General features: G+C 42.5%; 1 protein-coding gene across 1 annotated transcript in view; it reads left to right on the plus strand.

The window, feature by feature from the left end:
- The window catches only part of LOC119794365 (zeta-sarcoglycan-like), a 75,072-nt gene extending 58,129 nt beyond the window's left edge, over window positions 1-16,943 (plus strand). Inside the window, exons 7-8 of the mRNA XM_038301889.1 lie at window positions 14,789-14,912; window positions 16,338-16,943. Of these exons, the coding sequence (XP_038157817.1) occupies window positions 14,789-14,912; window positions 16,338-16,529 (316 nt within the window). The 3' untranslated portion in view covers window positions 16,530-16,943. The remainder of the gene's footprint in view (window positions 1-14,788; window positions 14,913-16,337) is intronic.
- Window positions 16,944-17,320: the final 377 nt, after the last annotated feature.

Consider the following 17,320-nt stretch of genomic DNA (forward strand, 5'->3'; position numbering starts at 1 on the left):
CATAATAAGTTAGGCTTTCGCTGGACATAAGTTCTGGATTCATTATGAATACGCTATATATATGCCTAAAATTGAAAAAAATACAGCTAAAGTTCAGCACATGCTAGCGTTTTGGGAGATTCTGGGATGTCAGGCATACACTGGCTAAATCATCAAGGTGTGACAGGGCCCTTAGTCCAAGCACTGACACCAACTTGTAAATTTACTTGGTAGAACCAATCATGGTAAACAATAAAAATAATACACAGAATGTTTGCAGTTGTTATTAAAACACAAAAATCTAGGTTATCAGCTTGGAAATACACCTAACAATGATGTAAAATTTTCTTCAATTAAATCTTATAAACAGCAATGATTAATCTATACATTTTATCATTGCATAGCCAAGCAATATGTGTAAAAAGAAACTCCTTCTAAAGGACAAAACTTTGACCTCAAATGCAATTTTAGCACTTTGTGAGTGGCTAATCTTTCAACACAACACCTAAAGGGGATTTTTTTTTCTCTATGGAAAAACTTTCTCCTGATTTAGATCACACATTCTTGCAAATGAGGTCCTCAGCAGTCATCGTTGACTCACTGGGTGAGAATTATATCACTGTATGAAAATGGAAACATCTCATACTTCATACTGCATCATTTATACACTCGGGGTTTGTTTTCTGGCTCTGCAAAGCTCCCGAGTCTGAATGCTATAAGAGTAATTTATGTAACTTTTAATGCATTGCTCTGCTTTATCACCGTGGGCTGAATGCTTCATCTTGGGGGCAGAAAGCTTTGTAGAGGACAGGAGCTATGGCCTTTACAAGGATAAACAAGATGAGAGTGCAATGCTACTTGGCTTTAACCCTGATTCTATCAGGTACGCCTGTTATCTTTTTTTTATTTTTTATTTTTTTATAGGTTGCTGTATGGTAGCGTATTGTATTTCCAGCATCTCAGGTTTTTTTAATGCTCATTTTCTTCTATAATTATTTGCAGACTTTTTTTTCACTATTTTGTAATAAGTATGTGAGTGCATCAAACCTATCGGATGACTTTATTCTTTCTCACTACCTAGATTTCTTCTTGTAAAACTTGACTGAAACCAAGTGACAGCAGCACATTTTCAGAGGTCTTCTTATTTGCCTGTTAGTTTTTTAATTCCCCACATTTGATGGGACAAGGTGAAGGGTTTGCCACTACAGACAAAGACCTTTTTAAAAGCAGAGATTTGCCTGCCAGGGCATAAGCGCAGCAAAACAAACCCAAAGTATTAGCACATACGAGTACGTTAGGTGTTTGGCAGCATTCTCTTTTCAACAGTTAAATTATTCAAACTAGATGCATAACACTGTATGCTTAACATAATTTAGGTTGAGGTTCTAATATCAGACATGTAAACCCTTCTGTTTGCCGAGGAATAAACAGGAAAAACAACATACAAACAACATGTCAAAGCTCCTTTTGCAACCTCTAAGGCGCACCCTGTACTTGATGCTCTTTCTACAAAATAATATGCAAAACCTAAAGGGAACATTCCTGTATACTCAATCACAAGTGTGTTATATTTACTAAAATAATGTAATCTTTAATCAGATGCCTAAGAGACGGACTATTAGTGGATATAAAACATGGGATATATTACCAGCGGTTTAATAATTTACCCACATATCACTGATCAAATGACTTACCTTTGTACCCAAAGTTCTTCCCTGCTCAGAAATCTGTTACTGAACCCGTTGCCGTGGAGGATACTTTGCAACGACTGGTGTAAATTTCTGGGTTTTTTTAATAAATGCACGCATAAGCCACCCCGCTTATGTTCCATGTTGTACACACGCCTGGTGTATTTACATCTTTAGTCCTCTTTTGATTGCAACTGTTTGTGGTTGAGCTCACACCTCCTGATTTACATGCAATTGTTTTACCTCTCCACCTAAATATGAAAAAGGTTTAATTGAAATTGTCTTTATTTCAGGGTGTTTTATTCTCCTTTGACACAATCAATATGTGGAGTGAAACTCCACCTTGGACAAAAGCTAGATTTTGTTAACTCTCCTGGGTTTTCCAAATCTTATAATAAAATATTTTAGACTGCCATATCAGATGAAGTTCTTATTATTCACAGATTTGTAAGCTAGCTCTAATGCTACAATCACACCTAACTTGATTTGAGCAGCAAAAAAAGCGCCTTCTGTTTCATTTTTGATATTTGTTCACATTAAGGTCAGACGCGCCTTTGATGCTCCTGAGGGACATCCAGTAAAGTGTGTCCAGATATGATGATGCTTCTGCGGCTCCTGCTTTCAATGGCAAAGAGTGGCTTTGCTATTTGCTGTTATAAGTGGTGATATATACAGGTTTTATATTTTATGTTCTTTGACAATCATACAAGTTTTGTATCACAAATGAAGCACTCTTTTAACATGTTTTTTTTTACACTGTCCATGAGCTCTGGGGAACAGATACTAGGCATAATGAGCTCTGGGGAGGGTCAGTAGCTCTGGGAAGGTAACACAGATGAAGCAGTGATTGGTACCAGGTACTGGGCATGATGTAACTTGTTTTTGTATCTGATCATTATGTAATTTTCTTTTTGGTTTCGGCTGTCCACAAGCCCCGGGTGGGTTCGGGGGATGCCGGTTCCATATTTTGGTTTCTGTAATCAGGCGTGAGAGGGAGCGGTCACTTTTCCTGATTGGGTGAAAGATTTTACTTTGAAGTGTGGCATAAATGGCGGGGGCTTGTTGACACCGGTGGGGTCTGCTAGGGTTGCGTACGGACGCCTAGCTGCGCGGGTTGCTGTCCTATCGGGATCGACCGGCCCTCCGATCCTTGTGTCACGGTAGGGGGACAATATAAATTGTATTGAGACAATATAATTTGTATTCAACACAGTGCCTTGATTGATGTGCTTGCTTTGCTGTTTTCTGTGGCAGAATAAAATGACACATTTTAATTCTAGCAGAAACAGTTTGTGTGTTCATCTTTATTGCTGACTCATCCCGATCCTGCCTAAATTTCATAATACAAGTGGGTAAAAAGTACTTTTAATATGTTTTTAAGTGAGAAAGTCAACCTCAAAACAACGTCTGTGCAGTCAGTTCATCAAGATTACGATCAGGCTTAAAAAAAAAAAATTGCTGTTGGACCAGTACAAATCCCTCCGTGGCCCAGTCACCTTGGGGTCTTCTGCTGCTGTTTGGTGCAGCTGGAAGGATATGTAAGTGGTCATGTAAGTATCCAAACTGCAGGCACCAGAATAATAAAATCAAACATTAATAAACTGTTTCAGTAGACTATTCATAGCGATCTGCATCAGCAGTGCTGGGTCTGTCTCCCTGCCAGCTCCCAGATCAGCTTCTCTGATTGGTTGATGAGGTGCAGCAAGCAGGAAGTTCAACTCCAGCAGCTGCTGGTTGTGAAGCATGTCATGCGCCTCAGATGCTCAGAAGCTCATAAGCGCTGCTTCGGCTGCTCGGAGGCGTCAAGATGCGCTGCTCCTGCTGCTCGAAACTCAATCAGGACTTTTGCATGTCTTGATGCACATCAGCCATTGAGTTTCATTGAGCAATCGCGTGTGGTCTGAACGTAGCATCAAGGGCAGATTATATTTCTGCAACCACACACATCAAATGTCGCTTGCGTCTGGTCGTAAACCAGTTTTGCTGGTATGCTTCTGCAATGTCGGTCTGGAATTTCTAGGGACGCAAAGCACAAGGGGGAGTCTATTCGAGAGAACTTCGGCGGATGGTCACGAGAACTTCTTCGGCGGTGCTGGCGGGATTGTTTATTTTCCAAAACATGTCTGAGGCATCGTACAACCTGTTGTACTTCCAAACCTTTTGTCGTGGTTATCCATTGTTAATACTCCTCGGTTTCTAAAAATGGTTTGACCCGGCGTGAATCAAGAAGGACGACCACACAGACAGCCAGAAAGGCACAGAGACAGATTTGACGGTTGCAGAGGCTATGCGTTAGAAGTATAAATTGGCCTATAGACTAGTGGGTTTTATTGGAATGTTGACGCTGCTGTATGTTAAAACATTAACCAGCTGGACCATTCAGTGTTGCTTTTATGCCTGGAGAACTTGTTTTTTCCTGCTTGTTCCTTTTCATCTTATTATCACACAAATAAATCATGCAAATTTTGCCGACAATTCAGAAAAGCAGAACATAGGATGAAGAAGGACAAATATCTGAAATGATTAACAAACAATCTTGCTAAGTACAAGCGATCTCTTAAAACAGCAACCCTCAGTGATTCCCTGATGTCATTGTCTAGCTGTAGTCATTGTCCAATGGTGTAAATTAACACAATGAACTCTGCTATTAATCCTTCATCCCCTGTTCTGCTAAATGCACCAGACTCCATGTGTAATAATTTGCTTTCCTTTTTTATAGACCTAGAGGCATCTGTTAGATGTCACTGACTCATCTGCTAATGTAGATCTTCCTGTTGCTCCTGCTGCTTCAGCTCTATTAGAACAGTTTGAACCAGTATCTTTTCCTTTTTTTAGATAAGATTATGCAACTTATCAAACCCACTGATTGCCCTTTTAGCTGTCTTCCATTTAAATTACTGAAAGAGGGTTTTATAAGTGTTGGCCCTGCTTGTCTTGACTTCTATCAACTTTTGTCTCAGGTCGGGAACCTTCAAGCATGCTGTTGGTAGGCCAACCTCTTAAGAAACTACACCTTGGTTTTCACTTTTTCTTTAAGTCCCACTTCTAATTCATCTCTTTATTCCAATGTTTTGGAAAATATTTCCAATTACTGCAACATTTCAAGAATCATCATTCAGAAATCTGATGCTTTCATGTTAGAAAACATGTGTGCTGTCAGGGTGAGTGGAGGTTTGAAGGACCAAAAGCTGAGGTGGTTTCTTGCAGATTTCATATCCAGAAAATGAAACGGAAGCTAAAATTTCAACAAAATGCTGAAATTCTGGGAAAACACATATGAAGGGCAAAGAAATGACGAGGAACTAAGCAAACAGTGACTGAACAGGAGGTGTATATATTTGAGACAGAAACAAAGACCAAGCTAATCAGCAGATTGGGAGCACGTGTGGACAGAGGAATCTAGAAGGGAGCTAGGAGAAGGAGACTGACACAAGAGGGCAAAAAAGAAATACAGAAGAACTCAAATACATCCAGAAAACAACACAAAATGTGAATGAAACTAATAGAACTAGAAAACACAGAAAACGTGAATCAATTTGAAAATTAAAACTAAAAAAAAAAAAACTTAAACGGAACCAAAAAGTGCAGAATTGTGACAAAAAATCATGACATGTGCTGGTTTAAGACTTCTAAATCCTGTAGGAAAATCCAGAATGTGAGACTGGCTTGTGTTTTCTTGGTGTGGGCTTGTTGCCAAAACCAGAATAGCACTCAAAAATGAACTCTCTCCACAAAGTGCAATTTTCTTCCCCCTTCCGTGTTGATGTCAATCCGGAAAGGGTGCTAACATTAGCCCAACTTGCTATCTCCACTTTCTCTATTTCTCCAAAAGGGGAGAAATTCAACACTCAGGGACTCGCCTGCAGGCCGTCTGTAAGTGTTGCTGCTAGTGTAACATTTAACTTAATGTGTGGGAGATCAGGAATCATTGATAAACGAAACAATCCATGGCAAACTTCTAATATGGCTATGCTATATTCACATGAATGCACATAAACACAGGTCAAATTCTCCTGCGTATCCTTGTTAGAGAAAAAAATAAGAATATATAGAAAGGGGTCCAAATGAGAACAAATGATGATGTCTGAATGAATTTTTAGCTGTCCTGAGCTGGAGAAGACCTTACGTGCTTTTTAGATTATGACTGTGCTATAATAGCTACTGCTCTCTACAGTAGGTCAGTGTCTCCCAGGCAAGTGTTAATTGCTTTCACCTACTTTTTACCCGATATGTACAGCACTTTGTGGCAGCTGTGCAAGGGTGTAACTTTGTGATGGAAGTTAGTGGGGAAACTCTAGGGTGGAGGTTGATGGTGCTACATCTGCGGAATCCAAATCCTTTCATTAGGTTTTTGTATTTTGCAAAAATGAGCCCAAACAAATATTCTTTCAATGCTTTCCTATTATCTGAGAACGCAAAAGTACCAAAATATACTGATATTTATATTTACATTTAATTCAATTCAATTCAGTTTATTTATATAGCCCAAATTCACAACACATGTCATCTCAAGGCACTTTACAATTCCCCAGATTATATAGTCAAATTAATTCCAAGTATTCTTTCTAAGTAAAACCAGTTGATTGCATCGACTTATTGACTCGGATGCAATCCCTCACACTAAGCATGCTTGTAGCGACAGTGGAGAGGAAAAACTCCCTTTTAAAAGGAAGAAACCTCCAGCAGAACCAGGCTCAGTGTGAGCGGCCATCTGCCGAGGCCGACTGGGGTTCAATGAGACAGAAGCAGAGATACAAAAAGCAACCGTACAAGGCGGCCCGTCCAGGAAACATACAGCCAGGCAGACAAGCTCTGAGCCAGCTCCCATGTCAGTAGATGAAGAGAGCACATCCAGCCAGTCACAGTCAGAGAAACAGAACTACACCGGAAAAAAGGCCGATCTGTAACATGTATAAAAAAGGTGTTGGTGGCAGCAGCACAGCTGATATTTCTCTCCAGGATGGTGTCCATGCCAAACCGGAACAGACGAGGCAAAGCTACTTTGAGAAAAAGCAGAGAGCATAAAATTAGAGATTGAACTAACAGTGAGAGTGGGAGAATGGAGATAGAATGATGAAATAGGGGTCCCTATGTCCTCTAGAAGTCTAAGCCTATAGCAGCATTGGGCTGGCAGCTTGTGGCTATCCGTTGAACTTTTGGAGTTTTCCAATGGGAAGCTTCATAGGATTAAACATTAACGGGAGCAGACGGGACCGGGAGCAAACCAATAGTAACTTCCGCTCTGAGTTTTTCACCCGCGCTCAAAAACAACAAGAATGGGAGCGGTGTAGGAGCGGGAGTCATTCTGAATGGGAGCGGGATGGGAGTGGGAGTAATTTCACCAGGAGTGGGACGGGACAGGATTTAGATTTCTACTCTGGCCCGGGATCTGGACGGGACACCATTTTTTTCTGTGGGAGTGGGACGGGACAGGAGTGAAAATCCACTGACTGGTGTCAGTCTCTATACCAAACCCAGCTACTTTACACGGAAATTCTGGTGTTTGTTCACAAAAAATTTGGTCTGATAATGTACATGTTTTCAAGCACTTTATCAATCATTAAATTAAAAAAAAGAAAGAAATGAGCACTCCTTTTGGATTTAAGTTTCCCACATAGTGATATTGTTCAGCTGTAGTTGGAACAGTTTCTTTTTAATTAAACTGTCCCTTTGTAAATAGCATCTTAGAATAAATGAAAGTGAACAACATTAATGCAAACTAAAATGAGTGTGGCTGAAAACAACCAAATTTGTTTCTCTGGTAGCTGTATTGATTATACCATCTAATAACACGTTATTTGTGGTTGTAAGCACTCTAAATAAAAAGAAAATGAGCATTAAAAAAATAAATCATTGCTGCTTTTTTCTTTCAGTTGAGTACTGTGTAGCAAAGGCTTTTTAAATGCAATAAAGCAAATAATATATATCAAAAGGAAGGATGGTGTTAACCACCTGTTATTTATTAATGCACAAAGTAAAGGGCTTCAAATTGTATGGGGCTTGTAAACATGGTGCAACTCTTGACTGAGGGACTAATCCTTAGGAAGGAAACTTTTCTACGCTATTTCTTGTCATCAGGTTCTACAACCATTTGCCTGACTTTTAACAACCTGATTAAAAAAAAAAGTTGCTGATATGTCCTTAGGGGGCCTTAATGAGTTTAATTTTTCAAAAATGTCCTATACTGCTGACAGGACTGACCTCATGTAGCACAAGGCTGTTTTGATCACCCTCTGCAGGGGCTTGCTGATCTTGAGCTGAGCAACTCCCAAACCATTCAGGGGAGATCTTAACTCTCTCCAGCTGCCACTGATGATAAAGTCTTTGCTCAGCTTTAGGGAACAAAGTTCCTGTATGTTTGAATCAGGTGATGTCCTCCTAAATGTGGACATAAAGATTTATGAAGCTGCTTACTCTGCACAGGTGCATCATTGATCTAGACGGCCTTGTGGAAGCGGATGCTGTTTTCAGGGTTATCGTCATCATCATTATTTGTTTACTAAACACTGTAAAAAAACAAAGTGCCTTACGGGTACATAAGAACTGAGGGGAGGATTAAAATAATATAAAGAGGATAAACCATGAAATCAAACACTGACAATATACATAATGAAATGAGCGATGGAGGCAAATAGAGGCTGGTGTTATGGTCGTTCCTTATGGTGTTAAAAACTAGTTTAAATATATGATTTTTAAAGTCGTTTAACATTCCAGGAGGACGAGTTTGACTTTTCCAGACTCCTGGAGGTGAAACAAAATGAGTATGATGTGTTTATGTCAACTTTCCTCTGTTAGCAGAAGGGTAGCTGCCAAAGAGTAAACTGGTCCATCCTCTAACATAGGGAGTCGTAATAGTCCACTCTAGAATGATTAGATGTATGAATAATCCTGTTCAGGACATTATGTGGATAATCTCCCACTTTACTCCTATGATTACTGCACTGACATCAAAAAAGTATCAAAAAGGAATCACTTTAAGATTCCTGATAGACAAACAGTGGGAATCATCCCATCATCGTCATCTCGACTACTGTTCTATAATTTGGGCAACAACTACAGAAAATAACCTAAACAAATTACAGGTTGCACAAAATAAAGCAGATCGGTTTGTCCTAAACTGTTCTTTTAGAACAAGTATTAGAGATATGCACAATCAGTTAGCATGATTGCTTGTAAGAAGCAGAATAAACTATCCATCCATCCATCCATCTTCCTCCGCTTATCCGGGGTCGGGTCGCGGGGGCAGCAGCTTAAGAAGGGAGGCCCAGACTTCCTCTCCCCAGCCACTTCTTCCAGCTCTTCAGGAGGAACCCCAAGGCGTTCCCAGGCCAGCCGAGAAACATAGTCTCTCCAGCGTGTCCTGGGTCTTCCCCGGGGCCTCCCCCCGGTGGGACGTGCCCGGAACACCTCACCAGGGAGGCGTCCAGGAGGCATCCTAAACAGATGCCCAAGCCACCTCAACTGGCTCCTCTCGACGTGGAGGAGCAGCGGCTCTACTCCGAGTCCCTCCCGGATGACCGAGCTTCTCACCCTATCTCTAAGGGAGAGCCCAGCCACCCTACGGAGGAAACCCATTTCGGCCGCTTGTATCCGCGATCTCGTTCTTTCAGTCATGACCCAGAGTTCATGACCATAGATGAGGGTTGGAACGTAGATCGACCGGTAAATCGAGAGCTTCGCTTTTTGACTCAGCTCTCTCTTCACCACGATGGACCGGTACAGCGCCCGCTTCACGGCAGACGCTGCACCAATCCGCCTGTCGATCTCCCGCTCCCTTCTTCCCTCATTCGTGAACAAGATCCCAAGATACTTAAACTCCTCCACTTGGGGCAGGACACCCCCCCTGACCCGGAGAAGGCACTCTACCCTTTTCCGGCTCAAGACCATGGCCTCGGATTTGGAGGCACTGATCCCCATCCCGGCCGCTTCACACTCGGCTGCGAACCGATCCAGCGAGAGCTGCAGATCACGACCTGATGAAGCCAATAGGACCACATCATCTGCAAAAAGCAGAGACGCAATCCTAAGGCCACCAAAACGGATCCCCTCAACACCTTGGCTGCGCCTAGAAATTCTGTCCATGAAGGTAATGAACAGAATCGGTGACAAAGGGCAGCCCTGGCGGAGTCCAACTCTCACCGGAAATGAGCCCGACTTACTGCCGGCAATGCGGACCAGACTCTGACACCGGTCATACAGGGACCTCACAGCCCGTATCAAAGGGCCTGGCACCCCGTACTCCCGGAGAACCCCCCACAGGGCCCCCCGAGGGACACGGTCGAACGCCTTCTCCAAGTCCACAAAGCACATGTAGACTGGTTGGGCGAACTCCCATGCACCCTCCAGGACCCTGCTGAGGGTGTAGAGCTGGTCCAGCGTTCCACGACCAGGACGGAAACCACACTGCTCTTCCTGAATCCGAGGTTCGACTATCCGACGGACCCTCCTCTCCAGCACCCCCGAATAGACCTTGCCGGGGAGGCTTAAGAGTGTGACTCCCCTGTAATTGGAGCACACCCTCCGGTCCCCCTTTTTGAACAGGGGGACCACCACCCCAGTCTGCCAATCCAGGGGGACTGCCCCCGATGTCCATGCAATGTTGAAGAGTCGTGTCAGCCAACACAACCCTACAACATCCAGGACCTTGAGGAACTCCGGGCGGATCTCATCCACCCCCGGGGCCCTGCCACCGAGGAGCTTTTTAACCACCTCTGCGACCTCACCCACAGGGATTGGAGAGCCCAGCCCAGAGTCCCCAGGCCCAGCTTCCTCAATGGAAGACATGTTGGTGGGATTGAGGAGGTCTTCGAAGTATTCCGCCCACCGACCCACAACGTCCCGAGTCGAGGTCAGCAGCACACCATCCCCACTATAAACAGTGTTGGTGCTGCACTGCTTCCCCCTCCTGAGACGCCGGATGGCGGACCAGAATCGCTTCGGAGCCGTACAGAAGTCTTTCTCCATGGCCTCTCCAAACTCCTCCCACACCCGAGTTTTTGCCTCAGCAACCATCCGAGCCGCATGCCGCTTCGCCCGCCGGTACCCATCAGCTGATTCCGGAGTCCCACAGGCCAAAAAGGCCCGATAGGCCTCCTTCTTCAATCTGACAGCATCCCTCACCGGAGGTGTCCACCAACGGGTTCGAGGGTTGCCGCCACGACAGGCACCGACAACCTCAGAGATTAGCTCAGATAAGCTGCCTCGACAATGGAGGAACGGAACATGGTCCACTCGGACTCAATGTCCCCCACCTCCCCCGGGATGTGTTCGAAGTTCTGCCGGAGATGGGAGTTAAAGCTCCGCCTAACAGGGGACTCCGCCAGACGTTCCCAGCAGACCCTCACAACACGTTTGGGCCTGCCAGGTCTGACCGTCATCCTCCCCCACCACCGGAGCCAACTCACCACCAGGTAGTGGTCAGTGGAAAGCTCAGCACCTCTCTTCACCCGAGTGTCCAAGACATACGGCCGCAAGTCCGATGAAACGATGACAAAGTCGATCATCGAACTGCGGCCTAGGGTGTCCTGGTGGCATGTGCACATATGGACACCCTTATGCTTGAACATGGTGTTCGTTATGGACAATCCATGACGAGCACAGAAGTCCAACAACAGAACACCACTCGAGTTCAGATCAGGGCGGCCATTCCTCCCAACCACGCCCCTCCAGGTCTCACTGTCATTGCCCACGTGAGCGTTGAAGTCTCCCAGCAGAACAAGGGAATCCCCAGGAGGGGCACCCTCCAGTACCCCCTCTAAGGACTCCAAGAAGGGTGGGTAATCTGAACTGTTGTTCGGCCCGTAAGCACAGACAACAGTCAGAACCCGTCCCCCCACCCGTAGGCAGAGGGAGGCTACCCTCTCGTTCACCGGGGTAAACCCCAACGTATAGGCACCGAGATGGGGGGCAACAAGTATGCCCACTCCTGCCTGGCGCCTCTCACCGTGGGCAACTCCAGAGTGGAAGTATGTCTAGCCCCTCTCAAGGAGACTGGTTCCAGAACCAGAACCATGTGTTGAGGTGAGACCAACTATTTCTAGCCGGAACCTCTCAGCCTCACACACTAGCTCCGGCTCTTTCCCCACCAGCAAGGTGACATTCCACGTCCCAAGAGCCAGCTTCTGCAGCCGAGGATCGGACCGCCAGGGTCCCCTCCCCCGGCCGCCACCCAACACACATTGCACCCGACCCCTATGGCCCCTCTCACGGGTGGTGGGCCCATGTAAGGGGGGACCCATGTTTCCTCTTCGGGCTGAGCCCGGCCGGGTCCCATGGGTAAAAGCCCGGCCACCAGGCGCTCGCCATCGTGCCCCCCCTCCAGGCCTGGCTCCAGAGTGGGGCCCCGGTGACCCGCGTCCGGGCGAGGGAACGCTGAATCCAAATATTTTGCTCATCATAGGGGTCTTTGGGCCGCGCTTTGTCTGGTTCCTCACCTAGGACCTGTCTGCCTTGGGTGACCCTACCAGGGGCATAAAGCCCCAGACAGCATAGCTCCCAGGATCATTGGGACACTCAAACCTCTCCACCACGATAAGGTGGCAGCCCAAGGAGAGGCAGAATAAACTATTCTTTCATTAAATTCTTAAAAATTTAATTATTACAAAAGCACCTGAAATTATTCATAATAGATTGACTTTTTTTGACGACATTCATAATGATGCCACTCGTCAATCAAGTGAAAGACGTTTTTGGTTACCTGCCTGTCAAACAAATCAACTTCAGAGAACGTGGTGTTATTGGGCGACGGTGGCGTGGAACTCACTCCCGCAATTCTTGATTTCAGAGATGTAAGATGTTAGCTTTTCCAAAAGGCTTAGACTTTATATATTTACTTTGAAGTAACTGTAACATTTATGTAATTAAGTAATTCATAATGAGCACTAGTAACTGAAATGTTTATTTACAGAATACCCAGAGATTGGTAATGTGTTATACATATAATAGCTCATACTATATGATTTGTATCTGTGTGTATATTATATATATGTATATGAAGTTGTGTTGTGGTGTGTGTGTGTGTGTGTATTTCTGTATTTAGTTTCATTGTTACTCAGCTTTTATGTAATATCTGTAAAAATGTTATGACCCCAGGAAGAATAGCTACTGCATTGACTCAGTAGCTAATGGGGAACTAAACAAATAAATAAACAAACTCAGCAGCTGCTTAGATTGACTGAATAACAGTACCTCCATCTTTTTATTATATAAATTGAGAAAGTTAAGCACCTCCCATAACTAATGTTAGGTAGACCTACACATCATTCACATAAAATGGAATTAAGTATTGTACTTCTGGTAAATGAATCCCAGATGGAGCAAGTACAGGAATCAAACAGGACCCAATATGGATCCTTGAGGAACCCTGAATTTAAGCAGGACAAAAGTTTTCTGTATGTTTGCTGCATGTTTTGGGTTTTTTGCAAGCATTAAAAAAAGGGCCTTTTATGTTTTCTTCTTGGTTAATGCTCTCCTTGCCCTACCTTTGGTTTAAATGACCCAAATGTGCTCTAACTTTGTCTAGACCTTAATCCCTGACATGTCTGCTGTCTTCTATGATAGCATGATGCTGTGGTTTTTCTAATGGTATTAAATGACTTTGAAAGAAAGTTAGTTTGTTACATCTACTCAGCTGGTTAATCAGTCCCACTAAATCTTTGAACAGTTTCAAGAGCACTCTGATCTTAAACCTAATGGTGTGTAATCTAATAATCTCAGAGAACTTTAGAAAATAATCTCCCTCTGCTGATTTTCAATATTTAAAATTATTAAATGAAAGCAATTTTCTTTGAGTTTAGATCCAGGTTTCTGGAGATGGGTCTCTTGAACTTATTTTTCTTATAAGATAAGTAAAAAAAAAAAAAAATAGTCCATGCATAGAGCTTACCAGCTCTGCTATTAATTTTAGGAGGTAAAATAGCGTCATTTAACATATTTATTATAACTCCTGATCAGGTATTGATGCATTTAAATGATACCTCATTAAACCTGTCTGGTTTTATTGGGCAGCATCAAGATAAAATGTGACCTTAGAGTGCCAGAAGCACACATGGTGATGGAGGGAGCCCGAGCTGGCTATAAAACCGAGAAGACATTTTGAAAAAATTTAATTCATTTAATGCTTTGTGCTGGACTGTGTTTGAAACAAGCACTCTTGGAAATTGAACACTTTGTCTTCTGGAAGAGTCTGCCCTTATATGTGTGTGTGTGTGTGGCTGAATGGTGATGATTGAACTGCTTTGAATGGAGTGAAAATGTCTCGCACACACGCATCCCACATCACTAATTTCTAACGGCACGGCTCAGTGCAGAGTGTTGTAAATGAGTCTTTTAATGACTCTGCTGTCCAGGCCATGGATCATCGCTGGAGTCTTGAGAAATTATTAAAAAGTGACTCGCTCAAACATTCTTTTAGCTCCCTGTGAACGTCAGGGGCGCAGAAGGAAAGAGAGGAACAAAGAAGTGGTTTAGCTACAGGGGAGAGAAGATTTTATTTATTTTATTTTTCTTCTTCAAATCTCTGTGGACTGCTTCTACAAATAAACGATGTTCCAAAATGTGTGCCACTTAAAGCGGTTCAAACAAATTCAACAGGGCTGCTTAGAGCGACCCATTTAAAATTTATTGAAAAGAGATTTAGGCAAGATGTGGGGGAAGAAAATCAATTTGCAACAGTTATGAGTTATGAAAACGGATATTCACATCGATTGGCGCTCACACTTATCTGTCTGTGTGTAAACAAACAGTCCAAGGAGGAAAATGGTAATTGCGTTAGCTTCATTGTTGCTGAAAGTCAAAAATCAGCTGCTGGGTTTATGTGCCACTAAGGATGGGATCACTTAAGCTTGGAGTAATGTGCAGTGGCACCTTTACTTAACAGCAGCTGTAATTTCCCTCCTATAGAAATATATTGAAGTCAAATAGAGGCACCATCAGCCTTTTAGCGAAAATGTTGTGATTCATTTTTCTATACTAAGTCGAAGACGTCTGAACTCCAATAACACATGAAATTACCCAGTGATGTATAAACGAGGAGAAGGATCAGAAATGTAACCTGGGATCATTTGAATGGGTTCACTTATTGAACCACCACCTTTTTTCTGGGTAAAAAAATGTCCTCTCAGGTTGGAATCACCGACTAGAACTCTGAGCATGGAGGCTCCGAGAGGCGTGGAAGTGAGCGCTGCTGCGGGGACGCTGAAGATCAGCAGCAGGAAGGACCTGCAGCTGGAATCCACAGAGGGAGAGGTGAGAGGATCTCATCTTACAACAGGAATTAATCCAACTTTAATAAGTTGCAAGAAATTTGAATTTTGTTCCACTTTGCTCTCAGTTTATAGGCAATTTTAAATAAATATCTAGATTTTATTGGAAATAAAAAGGTCATCACCTAATGACAAATATGAATTATATTCTATCATATAAATAATCCAGTAATAAATGCATTTGACGTAAAAGTGGCTTCTAAAAAGTATCCCTAATTTTGCTGTTAATTGTGAGACTGTCCGTCTAACCATTTTCAATCTAATTGTCTATCTCTGTCTCTTATTTAAGATACTTATTTAAATCATCTGTTTATTCACTTTTCCATCATCTACCTGCCTTTCCATCCATCCATGCAATTGTCTGTTGTTTCTTCCCCATTTGTCCATTCATATTTCAAAGTGTCCATTCTTCCATATATCTTGGAGTCTAGTATTTTAAAGTTTCCTAACTATTTTAGAACTATGAAAGGTAAAGTTAAGTTTTTTTTTTGTTAGCTTTTTAAACCGACTTCAAATAGACTGAAATATTTTAGAAATGTTCATCTGGAAAAGGTCAGGGATTTTGAACCGAAAGAATGAAGGAACTTTAGAATTATGAATTTTTTTTACAGGGGTTTGCTGAAGATTGACTTTTTGTTTTTATTCAACAATTGTTTAGTTATTTTAGAGGTTGATTGTTAATTTAAAAAAAAAAAGAGTAAAGCTAACTGATACTGCATAAAATGATTCAAACTTATGAATGGAAGAATAAATCTTAATAAAATCGATTCATATATTGTTCAAATATAAAGTCAAGAGTGTAAAAACTCTAAAAATGAATGAATTAATTAATTAAAACAGACCATTTTCTGAGAAAATAACCCACTCAGAGCAATAATCATAATAATCATACTCCTTCAGTGGTTCAAATTCTGCTTTTAACTAACTTTGCAATCTGGTTATTAACCCAATAATTAAGAGAGATAGTTACTAGGTTCATAGAATAGAAAAGTAATCCTAATTTTTTTGATAATCGAATTAAAAAGTCAACCTGCTATAGTCTTGTAATGGTATATAGAAGAATGGAGATGCTAATATGGAAAAAAACTGCAATGGCTGAAGCATCAGTTAAAGGGAGGAAATGTGGACAGAGTTATTGTGAGGTTACTGAATAAAGACCACAGACTTGCACTGAGTGGTAAAGAAACATTCTTGGATTTCAACTTTTAATGATGTTGATCCCGATGAAGCTGTAACAGAATTTAGTTATTTATGTATGAAAGTAAAGACCTGCTTCTCTGCTTATTCTCATCTGAGACTTGCTGCTCCTGACAGTGAAGAATCGTTTTCAGGTGGTAGTACATCCCATCAGGGCCCCACTAATGATTTGTTTGAATTCTAGTTTTTCTGTGCCGTTTCTCTCCTCCAGATCCTCCTCGATGCCGACAGCATTCGGCTGGAAAACCTTCCCCTCGGCATCGCTGCTGCGTCCGCCGGGAAGGCCTTCAGGAAGCAGGCTGTGTACGAAGTGTGCGTTTGCCCCAGCGGCAAGATCTACCGTTCTCCAGCTGAGAGCGTTTCCACCTGCCAGGCCATGAGCAGCATCTGCCTGTGGAGCTGACCTCAGAGCAGCGTGCTGTGACCACATACAAACCCGAGAATCGGCTCTGCAATCTGAGATCAGTGGAGTGGAGATGGCATCTTCAAACTCTGAGCTGTCAGTGCTCATAACAGGACAGAAGCATCCAAATCGCTGCCTGCAGAGGATCGACACATACAGACTTCACTGACTGAAGTTCTCTACAGCAGGGAATACGTATGGATCAGTTTTCACCATTTAATCATAAGCAGAGAACACAAGTTTTATTTTTCTACTTTTAGGTTTATGGAGATTGTTTTAAATGTACAAAAAATTTATCAATACAAGGTGCCTTCAGCTTTAAATGGCGTCACATTGAAACCGTCTTGTCAATCAGACATGGAGAGATTAATAAAATAAAGCAAGCACACAATAAACGGCTTTTATTTGCTATAATTCAAATGTGTCTTTTAATTAAAGTTAGAGGCTGCCTGGTTTGAAGGTGCAGATGAAAGATGTCCTAAATCAAAGGTAACTATTTCTGCATTTCTTGGCTCCATTTATACAAAAACCTTTTTTTATGAAAATGCTCAGAAGAGTCAGTTTAACGTCTGTCATGATTGTTCTTCCAAAACATTTGGAGCATGGCTCATTTGTAGAGGTCAAGCTCCAGTAAATACATTTACATGACAGTTTTAATAATTCCATACAGAGCTGTTATTGGCTTTGTTATTACATTAGCTGTCTTTATTTGACTTTTTTGAAGGCGATGGAGGGGTCCGTTAAAGGGGAAATAACCCACGCTTTTCCTATTGCAATTTTGTCCTCCACTT

Source organism: Cyprinodon tularosa, unplaced genomic scaffold, assembly GCF_016077235.1.
Source record: "Cyprinodon tularosa strain WSP-4 unplaced genomic scaffold, ASM1607723v1 ctg477, whole genome shotgun sequence".
Lineage (NCBI taxonomy): Eukaryota > Metazoa > Chordata > Actinopteri > Cyprinodontiformes > Cyprinodontidae > Cyprinodon > Cyprinodon tularosa.